Source organism: Stegodyphus dumicola, chromosome 11, assembly GCF_044657685.1.
Source record: "Stegodyphus dumicola isolate Sdum_Otavi_A_Nest chromosome 11, ASM4465768v1".
Taxonomy (NCBI): domain Eukaryota; kingdom Metazoa; phylum Arthropoda; class Arachnida; order Araneae; family Eresidae; genus Stegodyphus; species Stegodyphus dumicola.
The window spans coordinates 156,392,453-156,406,065 of NC_140778.1; the positions used below are offsets into that span (position 1 = coordinate 156,392,453).

The 13,613-nt window shown below is 34.6% G+C and overlaps 2 protein-coding genes across 2 annotated transcripts in view; both read right to left on the reverse strand.

Annotated features, from left to right (window-relative positions):
• LOC118195316 (monocarboxylate transporter 10-like) overlaps positions 1–13,613 on the reverse strand; it is a 587,842-nt gene that overhangs the window by 251,627 nt on the left and 322,602 nt on the right. The gene's annotated exons all lie outside the window — the stretch shown is intronic.
• LOC118194250 (protein roadkill-like) lies at positions 873–2,336 on the reverse strand. Its single transcript, XM_035365465.2, has one exon. The coding sequence runs from the start codon at positions 2,277–2,279 to the stop codon at positions 1,269–1,271; it is 1,011 nt and encodes a 336-aa protein (XP_035221356.2). The 5' UTR covers positions 2,280–2,336; the 3' UTR covers positions 873–1,268.

A 13,613-nucleotide genomic window follows, 5' to 3' on the forward strand; every position in this document is an offset into this window, starting at 1 on the left:
TATCCAAAGCTATTCAGCGTACCCATGGAAACATATCTAGTAAAACGAAACGAAACTTCAGTATCAGTGATAAACTGAAGTAGTGAGGATATGTATCTTATATTAATAAATAGACTTAAATATTCTTTACCGCAAATACATATTTTATTCCTCTGTGTAATGGATTTTATTTAAATACTTTACTGTACACGCAACACTGCAAAATATGCTCTTCAACGGCACGTAATTTTTAAAAGCTTTTGAATAACTTTGTTTATATAAGCAGAGAACGTCGCGGAAATTTTTAACAAACTTTTTATAATTTAGCGTTTATTAACAAGGTCAATCATTAATACATCACAAAAGAATTTCTTGCTCATTTTATTATTACTTTGAAAAATTAATTTATTTAGAACGATTAATTATTCAGTTATGGAAAACACACGAGGACAATCTGCCTAAAGGGAAGGATGCCTTCGTGGAGGACTTTCTAAAGAAAACTGGCTCGTATATACGTTACACATACGGAAAACCACGAAAACTCCTATGCAGCCAGCCCGTTCGCAGGATTCGAATGTCGGTCCGAACTACCAGTGTTCAGCGCCTTTACCGCTCGGCTGCTGGTGGAATCTTATTTAAAACCTCTTATTCTTTATATATATACATAATAATATTATTATGTAAGCAAAACGAAAATCAAAGACAAAAATAAATTAAAATAAAATAGAAAACCAATGCATAATAGTATTATGTTTAAAATATAGTAAAGTATTATGCTTTTTATCGTTATGTGAATTTAAATAATGTACTATAAATAACGCAAATTATTATGACAAATTATATCTTTTCAAATGATTGAATAGTAAACCTTTAGAGTAACATATCTCAGCAAATTCAGTTGATTTTTTAACGAAAATTGTACAAAATTCTTCAATCCATTAATGCAATATCTTATTTATAACATCCATTAAATAACATGCTAAATAATATTGAAAGTTTCATGCAAATTAAAAAAAAATTATTTTCTGAAAATCAATAGTTCATTTATAAAAATGTATCAACAGTTTTTTACATAAAAACTAAATGTATAACTACTAACCATTTTAGGGAATAATATTGTCAAGGCGACTCTTTTGTTCTTTAAGATAAACCATTACATGTATTTTGTACATGTAAAAGTATTCAATAGAAAGCACTGGAGAGCAAAATTGTAGTATATAGAATAGCATTCCACAGCACACTGAATGAAGTATTAAAAAGCCTTAATTAATTATTACGTAAACAATTAATTAGATTCTGTTCTGAAATTCCGATTTGGCTTGAGTCACTGCCGAAGATAAAACTTCAATTGCCAAAGGGGAACGCTCTTTTACAAGCGTAAGCCATGCTTCGGTAGTATTCAGCTCATCAAAATTGTCGGAAATATAACTAGTGGCAGCATTTTTGAGCATAATATCGTTATGCATGTCCCCTAAAATTAATACCTCAACAGCTGTCGAAGTACAGAGCGACGAAATTAGAAACTCGCTGCACTTATCTTTCAGCTGCAGAACAGCGTACTGGTCGGATGCAGAATACAGGTCTCGTGCCATGGGATAAGAAAGCTCGTTTATGCGTCCAGTATACATGAACAGGACAAGCTGATCCAACACAAGGGCATCGATGTTGGGGATAATTATTCTCTTTTCTGCTCTTTCAGTCATAGCATGTTGGAACATGCTTGCAAAAACTGGAGATCTGGCTGAAAGAATGCACTTATGAACTTGAATCTTGTTGGAGCCACAGATTAGTGTGAAGTCGGATTGATGTCTTTTTTGGTACATTGTCTGCATATCCCGTGATAAAAGGGATAAAGAGGTCACATCAGGCATCGTGGGGAGTTTGTCTGATTCATCTAGCATATCGAAATCGGTATCAGTCTGCCCAACCTTTACATTTACATCAGTTTCTTCCTCGGAAGATTTCCTTTCGGTCACTTGGAAATCAATTGTAACATAAGTATCTCTCTGAATCACAAGCCTATTATAAAGTATTGGAAGAAAAACGAAAGTGCTTAGCTGGTCCATAGAAGCTTCGAAATTTATGAAGCCTTGTGATTTTGTAATTAGGTAACCTTCTAACTGGATTTTTAACCCACCCCTTTGTCTGCATAGACATAAGCGTTTTCTTCGCTGGCTTAGTGTCGCATCCGGACGAAAGGAAAGATTCCACGCATTTGAGGGCCCAAATTTGCTGCTGAATTCCAATCCTTCCCAGCCAAAAGGTACGTACCAATGAAAATGCAAGTTATAATTCCTCATTCCTATTTCACACAACTTACAAGTCTAAAATGAGATGCAAGAAGTCAAAGTCAACAGAAACTCCCGTTTTTGTTATTTATCAGATATCTTATCTAAAGCTATCCACTGTAACCATGGAAACGAATCTAATAAAGCAAAACGACATTATCACAATCATTTCGGTATCATTCGGTATAAACTAAATTAGTAATGAAATATACCTTATATTAAAGAAAGTCATAAATATTCATTACTGAAAACACATGATTGTTGAAATATTTTTCTGCATAATGAATTTAATTAATTTTCCTACTATTCACGCAGCAATAATAAAATGAAATCTTTAACTGCTGATAATTTCTGAAGCACTCTTACATACGTACTTTAGCTAAGTAAAAAAATATTGGATTGTTTTAAAGTACCTCATGTATAATTTATATTTAATTAAATCAATGAGTCATTAACATAGCATAAAAGAATTTCTTAGAAATTTTATTTACCTTTTTTCATACTTATTACTATTAAAAATTAATTTAATTAGACGAAAAACATACAGTAACCATAATTTATGAAATTTTGCATGCAAAATTTTCTTACCTATAAGGTTCTTATATATATATGCACATATTTCATCAAAATAAAATAATTTTTCTTTTATTGCATGCTTTTTTTAACGCAACTTCTCAATTTCTGTGTTAATCTCTGGGATACTTATTTATAATTGTACGCTGAAAAATAAACGAAACGAAATTTGCAAAGCCTTCTCATAATTGTGTTTAAATGTTTATTTTAAATTATTCAAGACTCAAAGCTAAATTGATAATGCCTTTCGATATGAACATTTTTCCCAAGGAGCACATGACGTAGCAAAGACGTTACCACAACCACTTTGCAACCTCTCGGACTAGTTTGCAACGTCTTTGCTACATCATGTGCTACTTGCATATGATAATCAATTTTAAAAAAAAATGTGTTAAATATTTTAGGAATTTTAATTCATTCATTAAGCCATTGTAGCTTTGGGAAATGCAGAAGAAAGGCACGCACATTCAAATTTTTATTTTAAGCAACACACAATATTAGATTAGATACAACTTCATGCATTATGTATTTCGAAAGCAAATGAAAAGTGCAAAATATTCTACCGCCAATATATTTATTATAATTTTTCAGCTAGTGAATTTATTTGTAGAATGTAACACTATTTAAATATATAATTATTAAAAAAAGAAAATATCACAAATTTTTCAGCTAGTGAATTTATTAAGAATATAACATTGTTTATTTATATAATTATTAAAAAACAAAATATTATAATTTTATTTCTCTAGGATATGAATATCTAATTTATAATAACTGATATAAAAGTAATTGTTATATACTTCACTAGTAAGAAACTGGACATTTTAAAAAAGGACACTTAATGGTTTAAAATAATTTGTTAATTAATTCTGTGAAAGACTTTTTATTTCGAAACAGAAGAAACTTCGTTCGGGTTTACACATACACGTGCGTCTACTATACGAAAACAACGCATTCACAATGCAAATATCTTCACCGGAATCTTATTCAACTTAATGTTTGGTTTGGTTTATTTGGTAATACCAGACACTAGACCGTGAATCTCGGAATGCCTGCTATTGTTAGCTGGGCGAGCTCAATATACGTAGGTGAGAGGAATAGAAAGTAAAGGTTCCGGACTTGTTTCCAACGGAAATAATTAGATAGTGGAATGGCTTTCAATGGGTACTAGGGAAAAAATGGATAAGCTCACTGACTTATTCCGGAACCATGGAAGGAGTTTCACTGCTTATTTTTATCCTCCATGTTTTATTGAACATTTTGTTTAAGGACAGATTAATTTTTATCAATTTATGAAAAAATTATTAAATTTATGAAACAAAACAAAAAAAAAATATTTCGTAGAGAAATACGAGTTTGCAATGTAAAATTGTATGTTTATTTAAAATTTGCTTAAAGGCATAACGTTTTGGCGCAATTACATAAATTTGTTTATTCGAACAAAATTTAATATTTATCAGAACTCTTATTACGGTAAAGTAACAGAGTATTACATGAAGTTACAATAGATAACTAAAGTTTTTATTTACTTAAGATATTGTAGAAAATTGTAACTGTAAAAAAAGGGGGGCAGACAATCACGAAACGCTAGCTACGCTCACAAAGTAGGAGCTAGTTTCATAGTAGGCGCTCAATCCCGGAACGACTGAAATTCCCTATACTCAAAATCCGTTTTCCTTTCTCCTCTTAGCTCATCCCTACAAATCTTCGACTCTTCCAACAAACAATAGAATTCGTTCCGGGATTGAGCGCCTACTATACCAAACCAGCCGAGGGCTGTCCACCTAAAGGAATGGATACCTTCGTGGAGGACTTTCTAAGGAAAACTAGCTCACATACACGCCACATATAGGAAAATCGCGAAAATGCATATACAGCCAGCTCGATCGCGAGATTCGAACAGCCAACTCGATCGCGAGATTCCTCATGCCGAACTACCCAGTGTTCAGCGGCTTTACCGCTCTGCAGCTGATGAGCTCTTTCTCTTAAAACATTCGGGTACACCCTGCACAAAAAATGGGACATTTCTATGTCTCACAATCTACTAGGCTGACTCACAGAATTTAATTTGCATCTTTCATGTCTCTAAAGCGCGAATTCGGATATGAATATTAAATAGACATTCAGCATTGTTGTAAAATAAGCGTTTTAATACAAAATCGAGATTTTCTGAAGAAACCATAATAATTGTTTTCCATATTTCGATTCTACGAATCAAATTATGCAAAAGTTCCAAGTTTTGTAAAAATCGCAGGAAGAGTTTCTTAAAAATCAGCTCTCAAAGGTTTAGCTCCTCAATATTAATTGAATTTTGCATATATTTATTAATATCTATTTTTTGACTAAACTTACCTGATTCCCTTTTTCAGAGTCCGAAATTTAGGTTCAATCCAAATCAAATTCGTAGAGATAATCTGATTTATTTTTTAAATTTGTATTTTTTAGTTAATTTTACAAATTTTTCGAAAACATTTTGAATTATAACCTATAAATTTATACCATCATATTAAAGTAGATTCATTTCTTGAAATATCAGCAAAACGTTACACTTTTGTATTAAAAATTTCACAAGATATACGTAATTTTTATATGGTGGCGCGTTCCGAAGTTTGGCATGGTTTTTATAAGCGATAATAACGCTAAATGTGGTTTACGCACTTTGTTAAAGGTTTTTGAAAGAAAAAACCATGGACGTTTTTTTCCGCTGTCGCACAATGAAAGGGAAGGGAAAACTGGAATTCAAAAGACACTGGTAAAGAATGTTTCTTCTTCAAGGTGCACAATTATCCTATTCATAATATATATGCTATTAAACTATACTAAATATATACATACCTTATACGTTACTCATATCCGTTATTAGCACATTATCCATTATTAACAATTTATTCACAAGTGAAAGCAAAATTTATACTTCGGAAAGAACTCATTATTTAAATAATATAATTAAAAATGCAAGAGTAATAAAACACATTCATTAATTGAAACAAATTTATAAAAATCCCTATTTTCTAATTTTATTTACTTTTATGCATATTTTATTTTCCTCTGGTTTTAATGTTTATCTGGGGCCCACCAGCGGCCAAGCGGTAAAGTCGCTGAACACTGGTAGTTTGGTCCGTAGTTCCAATCCCACGAACGGGCTGGTTGCATGGGTGTTTTCGCGTAACGTGTATACGAGCCAGTTTCCCTTAGAACGTCCTCCTTGAAAGCATCCCTCCCCTTAGGCTGATAGCCCTAGTGTGCTTTGCCATAATTAAATTGCAATTAATATTCATTAAGTATTATGCAAACATTTAGCATGTATATATATATATATATATACATCAACCAAACATAAATGGAAAAGAAAGCCAAAATATTAAGAAATTAAAGTATAAACACAAAATCAATTATAAAAAGTATCATGCTTAAAATCTCGTATAAATTATTATATATTTCATACCTTTTAATAAGCACCCTTTTTCAAATGAAAGTGCAGTGAAATCTGAGATTAATTAATATCATAGTAATTTATGTTGATTTGCGAGTAAAAGGGGTGCAAAAATTTCTATTCAAAGGGATAGAATAAAGAACGTTTGATTTAAAACTGTCATCATTGCACATACTAAATAATATTGGAAGTTTCAAGCAAATTAATGTAAATTTACTTTTAAAAATCAATTGTAAACTTATATAAAAATAAATGAATAGCTACTAACCATTTCTAGGCTACGATATCGTCAAGATGGTAAACCATTTCATATTTTTTTATATATGAGGAAATTCAAGATAAACCATTTAAAAGCAAATATTTAGAATATCGAAAAAAAAAAAACTGCGTACTACACTGAACTAATCATTAAAAAATATGATCTGAATGAAATCAAAAAATGAATTATTTCGTATTCTGAAGTATCCATTTCAGTTGAATCATCGCCGAATGCAAAACTTCGATTGCCAAAGTAGAACTCTCTTTTACAAGATTAAGCCATGCTTTGGTAATATTCAGATCTCCAAAATTGTCGTAAATAAAACCTAACAGCAGCGTTTCTTATCCGAATATTGTTATTCGTGTTCCCTAATGTTAATATCTCAACAGCTGTCGAAGTGGAGCTCGACGAAATTAAAAGTTCGGTGCACTTATCTTTCAGCTGTAACACAGCGTACTTGTCACATGCAGAATACAGGTCTCGTGCCATGGGACAAGAAAGCTCGCTTATGCATCCAGTATACATGAATAATACGAGCTGATCCAACACATTGCCATCGATATCAGGAATGGTTATTGCGTTATCAGTTGTTTTAGTAATAGAATGTTGGAACATACGTCCAAAAACTGGAGACCTGGCTGAAAGAATGCATTTATGACCTCGAATCTTGCTGGAGCCACAGATTAGTGTGAAGTCGGATTGATTCCCATTTTCGTACAGTGCATGCATATCCCGTGATAAACTGGATAAAGCAAGCACGTCTATTCTGTACGGTACACATTCGATACCTTCTTCATCTGAAGCATTTAATTCAGTAGCGTGAAAATGAATTACTACGTAAGGATGTTCGTTAGTCATAAGCCTAGTATAAGATACTGGAAGACCAATTCTAGTGCATAAATGGCTTAGTTGGTCTGGAAAACATATGACTTCTGATTTGGTAATTAGATGGCCTTTTAGAGTTACATTTGACCTACACTTTTCTCTGTGTAGTCATAAATTGTGAAAGCGCTCCGAAAAGGAAAGATTCCAGTCATCTGAAGGCCCGAATCTTCTAGATACCAGTGTTTCGTTGTTGAAAGAACCGTCCCAGCGAAACACCTCATACCTATTTCGCGTAACTTAACGAGTCTCTGAAATGACACGTAATTTTCCCCAGATAATTTAGATATCGCCAAATTAATCGAAGACTACCTTGCAGAAATATATTCTCACGATCAGGAACTGTACATGGCAGCTATGAGCTTATACGAACTGCGAAAATGAACAAATATATTCTTTGTATAGAAACGAAATCTCCCGGCTGAGGTTGCCGCAGATTTTTCAACAACTTATTTCAATGCCAACAGTACAGGGCATTAACGGAAACGTCTGTGTATATCAAATGTCGCACGTCTTATCTAAAGCATTTCGGCATTCCCATGGAAACGAATCTAATAAAACGAAATGAAACTCCAGTATCAGCGAGTGATAAACTAAAGTAGTGATGATATACGTCGTATGTTAATAAATAATCCATAATACGTAATTAGATGAGAACATTTAAAGAATTTTATTGTCTTCTTTCTTTTGCGTACGTTTCGTGAAATTGTACACATTTTAGGCATCTACTGTTACAGTGGCAGAGTTTCCGTGAGTGCCCATACCGTTTGCACTGATGGCACTGCACCGGTCCGGTATCGATTTATAAGTTTCAAATGCAACTTTTAAACCTCTGATGCTTCACAGTCTGTAAATTCTTTTCCCTTTTACGGGCCTTTTCAAGTCAACTTGGAAAACCAGAACATTTATTAAATTGCAATTTCTTACGGATGTAAATTCCTAACTTCTAAAGCAGGTATGTTTTTACTGATCCGTTCCTTTTGGATTAATTCCGGATTAGTGTTGTTAGGTAGCTTTTTAATAACACTTTTTATGGGTTTCTCTCAGTTCGGCTTGAAGCTGTAAAACTGCATTCTCGTAATTTGGACATATTTAGTGAGGAAACGGTAATGATACATTTCTTAAAGCCTTATAGTTAATGATCCGACTTTCATATTTGTGCGGTATTTTTTGATATCATTATTCTCCTTTTCTTCTTTAATTGCTTGCCAGTTTGCACTACAACCATTCATGATGATTTACTATTCGCGCAGCACCGAAAAATTATATATAAAGCTTTTTAAATTGGCGAGCGAGACAGTTCTAGCAATTTCTGGAAAGCAAAAAGAGTAGAACTACGGTTGCAGCTAACCATAGTAGTCAATTACTTTTATTCAAATTAAATATAAATTAACGAGATATGCTTTTATTCAATGCTAAATGCACGTGCTTTTGTATTTTAAATTTTCCAGCGTAGCTTTAATTTAAAATATGTCTCGTGCTGCATTGCACGGGAAAATAAAACAATTTTAGTTATAATTCTTCTAAATAACAATATTTTCGAAAATTTCTTTTAAACTATCATTGTCTTCTTGCTTTTACAATTGTTTACCTGTTACATTGAAATTCCATGAAATGGACTATATAAAACTTACTACGTATACAGTAGTTTTATGACGACAAAGCAATAGTATAAAATAAAATAAAAATATAACAGAAACGTCAATTATGTTTATATCCATAACAAACGTAGTTATGTTTATATCCATAACAAACGTAGTTATGTTTATATCCATATCCACTTCGTATCCATTTCGTGAAGTCTTATTTCACCCAAGTGCCTTTTGTCAAATGATCATAAAGTTAAACTGTAAGGATCTTAAGTTTTACTAACGTTTATTTTATTTTAAATCTTTACTATCACTTCTTATTTTCTACTTCCGGCCAGAATTATAAGCGTGAAGGAGTTTATGCAAAGTTGTCTGGCGAACGCCAAGTATTTAAGTGTGGCCTTTTTGCCAAGCAGAAGAGAGGAAGCCGTGAGTTCGAAGCAGGCCGCTTACCTTAGAAGTTACGCAGTTGCTACTTTGCCTTCCAGGCCAGAGGTTTTAATCCTCTTGATAAATTAAACGTATTGTAGTGTTCACAGTCTCTGTGCTACATACGCTTTCTGTTATTATAAGGCCAATCTTATTCTAAAGTTAAATTAGAGTTTAGTTTTATTTTGATATCTTTTAAGTTAGACCCCGAGTGGAGGGTCATTGTATTCCGAAGTACGGAAATCATTGTATAGAAAGAAAAAATAAAGGGGTTTGTATACTCTTCGTCTGTATCTTGTCTACTTACTACAATTAGTGAACATAGCTTTAGTAAGCTCTCTGTTCTAGTCAGGTCATTGTATGTTTCCGAAGAAGGTTAGAAGAAACATTGAACCTGATAGTGGCGCCCGACGAAGAATAACCATGGCCGAGTTTCAAGAAGAACCTGTGCTGCCTGCAGAAACAGCTCAGAATCCAGAAATGCCAGCTGCCACCCTGGAAGGATTTGGGTATATTGTCCAGACCATGCGCGCTTCGATGAAACCAGAAGCAACGTTTAATGGAAACTCACAGGTAACCAGTTTTTTGGAAAAATTGGATGACCACTTCATGCTATACCCCGTGGACGAGTTTCAAAAAGTTACCTTAGCTACCAGCGCTTTGAGGGGCCAAGCGCTTAACTGGTTCAAATGTATCGGCAGAAGTCTCTTGGGTCAAGCAGGAAGTCCCACCTATACCTACGAAAATTTCAAGACTGCCCTACTAAAAGCCTTCCCTGTTGTAAGGGATCGTGCGAAATTAGAAACAGAACTTTTCAGTATATATCAACAAAGAATGGAAAACATCTCGAGTTTTATTTTAAGAAAAATTCACGTTTTCAAGCTCTTGTATGGAAACCGTCCGGATCCTGAAATAATTCAAGTGATTTTGCCGAGGTTACTACCCCAAGTGCAAGACTTTATTGAATTGAGAAATCCGACTACACTGGAAAAATTATTTGAGCTAGCAATCGAGTTTGAAAGTAGAAGAACGGCGGACGTCGAAAGAAGACGCCAATATCAACAGCGAAACCAATTTGGTACGCCAAGACTACAGCAAACTCAAGCACATGGCTACGGAGAAAAAGCGAATCAGTGGGCAAGGAAACCCGAGCATTCAAAAACAGCCGGCGAACGTCGACAGTTCAATAGCAACCCAGGAAAAAAGTCTCAAGGCCAGTGGAGAAAGAAGGAAAGCACCGAAAGGAAAAATAATTTAAACTAAAACGGATTTCTGCTGACGAGAGGGTGCGGAAATCCGAAGGCCACGAAAACCCCTCTTCCTACAAGTTAAATACAGTAATGGTGAAAAATTTAACTCTTCCGAAGATTGAAGTCTTGTTAAATAATATCCCGGCCACCGCACTCCTGGATACCGGCGCGCAGTGTTCCTGTGTGGCAGAAGTCTTTTTTAGAAAGTATTTTCGCAAATACCGCATATATAATGCGGATAATACAACAGTATTAGCGGCGCAAGGAGAACAATGTAAGTGCGTAGGTAAAGTACCTTTGTACATCCGTATCAAGGACGAACAAGTAAAGGTGATGTTTTTTATAGTAAAGAATTTGCAAGCACACTTAATACTAGGAATAGACTTTCTTTCAGACGCACAAGCTACACTGGATTTTAATGAAGCGTCTCTTAAGCTGACGATGAAACCAGTGCGTGTAGAAAAGGTTGAACCGCCAAGGTTAAATCTCGACCACCTGCCTAATGACGAGCAAGATAGAATCCGACAAGTGGTAAGTGAATTTGCTTCCTTATTTAGTGATATTCCAGGATTTACCCAGGTTACTAACCATAGTATTGACACCGGAGATGCATTGCCGGTTCGTCAAAAACCATACCGGTATGATAAGAATAAGGAAAAAATTATAGAATGGCATATTACCGATATGCTACGTAAAAAGATCGTAACGCCTATCTCAAGTAGTTATGCTAGTCCGGTGGTTTTATGTAAGAAAAATAATGATTATCCTTTGGAGCATCCAAAAAGGTGGAGATTCGCTATTGATTACCGTAAATTAAATTCCATAACGAAATATCCGGTATATCCGTTACCGATTATAGAAGAAATTTTAAGGAACATAAAATCAACCAAATTTATGACAACTTTAGACTTAACGAATGGTTATTTTCAAATAGGGATCAGGCCTGAGGACGTGCCTAAGACTGCTTTTATAACCAAGTCTGGCACTTATGCATTTTTGCGAATGCCGTTTGGCCTTTCAGGCGCCCCAGCAACATTTCAGCGATGCATGGACATTGTGTTAAGACCTGTTCTCGGAAAGTCCACATTTATCTATTTAGACGATATCATTATTACTAGTGATAATCTAGACCAACATGTACAGGATTTAAGACAGGTGTTTTCTTTATTAAATGAGGCCGGTCTAAAAGTTAATGTCGAAAAATGCAAATTTGCAGCCCCTGAATTAAAATATTTAGGTTACAAAATATCGCAAAAAGGGATCGAGACAGATGAATCAAAAATAATCGCTGTACAAAAGTATCCGACTCCAAACACGGCAAAGAAGCTCTCTTCTTTTCTAGGACTTTGTTCATATTATAGATCCTTTATAAAAGATTTTGCGGCTATCGCTGAGCCATTGTTAAAATTAAAAAGGAAAAAGGCAAGATTCTCGTGGACGGCCGAAGCCAATAGTGCTTTCGAAAAATTAAAACAAGCATTAACGCAAGCCCCTGTGTTGAAATTTCCTGAAAAGGATGAAAATTTAGAAATTTCAGCGGATGCTTCGGATTATGCGGTAGGAGCGGTACTTTCGCAAAATCAGCAGCCAGTAGCATTTTTTAGCCGAACTTTAAATCAAACACAAAGAAACTATTCCGCGACCGAGAGAGAGGCACTTGCAGTTCTGTTAGCAGTGCAAAAGTTCCGAGTCTATTTTGGAAAGGCGCCGATAACAGTATATTCTGATCATGCGGCGGTAACTAGATTGTACTCTGGAAAAAATTTATCCCCAAGGTTAATAAGATGGGCACTCAAGCTGCAAGAATATAATCTGGTAATCAAGCATACCCCCGGAAAGGAAAATATCGTAGCAGATGCCCTGTCACGAATTAAATTAGACGAACAGGGTAATACCGTAAAAGTTGCAATGCTGACAGCGTGTGCAATAAATTCCCGAGAAACTGTAATAACCGAACTGGGTAAGGATCCTGAGTTTGGAAGTATTTATGAGTATTTGACGGATCCTGAAAATTTTAGCCACCAAGATATTGTGGCGATAAGAAATAGGGCGGCCCATTACGAACTAATAGATGGTCTATTATTTTATACAAAAACTACGAATTCCAACAACGAATTTCGACCTGTTATCCCAGCTAGTCTTAGATTAAATATCCTGCAAGAGCTCCATGACAGCCCTTTAGCTTCTCATGCTGGTATTCGAAAAACTACTCAACGCGTACGCGAGGCAGTCTACTTTCCTGAACTGCAAAAGTTAACAAGGGCGTATGTCCAGTCCTGCCCAACATGTCAAGCCGTTAATTATATTAATTTCCGCCCGGCCGGGTTTCTAAATAGTATTAAATCCGAATTTCCAAATGAAATAATCGGCATCGATTTATTGGGCCCTTTCCCAAAAAGTCAGTTAAACAAAAGTCGCTATCTCCTTGTTATAGTTGATCATTTTAGTAAATGGACCGAAATTGTTCCCTTAAAACGAGCCTCCGCGAAATTAGTTACCGATTCTATTTTAAATAAATATATTTTAAAATACGGGGCGCCCCTAAAAGTTATATCGGATAATGGTCCTCAATTTGTAAGTAATATATTTGAAGACATGTGCCAAAAACTGGGCATACGTCATTTAAAAATGGTCCCGTATCGGCCGCAATCAAATATAGCGGAACGGGTCAACAGAAATATAGTGAAAATTATCCGTAGTTATGTTAAAAATTTTCATAAAAGCTGGGATAACTATGTCAATGAATTTGCTTTCGCCCTTAGGACCGCAAAACATGATACAACGGGCAAAACTCCTGCTGAGTTATTTCTAGGCAGAAAGGTTATAACACCGTTAGATAAACTATTTTATGTGCAACAAAGAGCCCCAGAATTTAAAATGGGTGATATAGAAAAACTAATAAAAGAAGCAAAAAAGAATACGGAAGTAGCA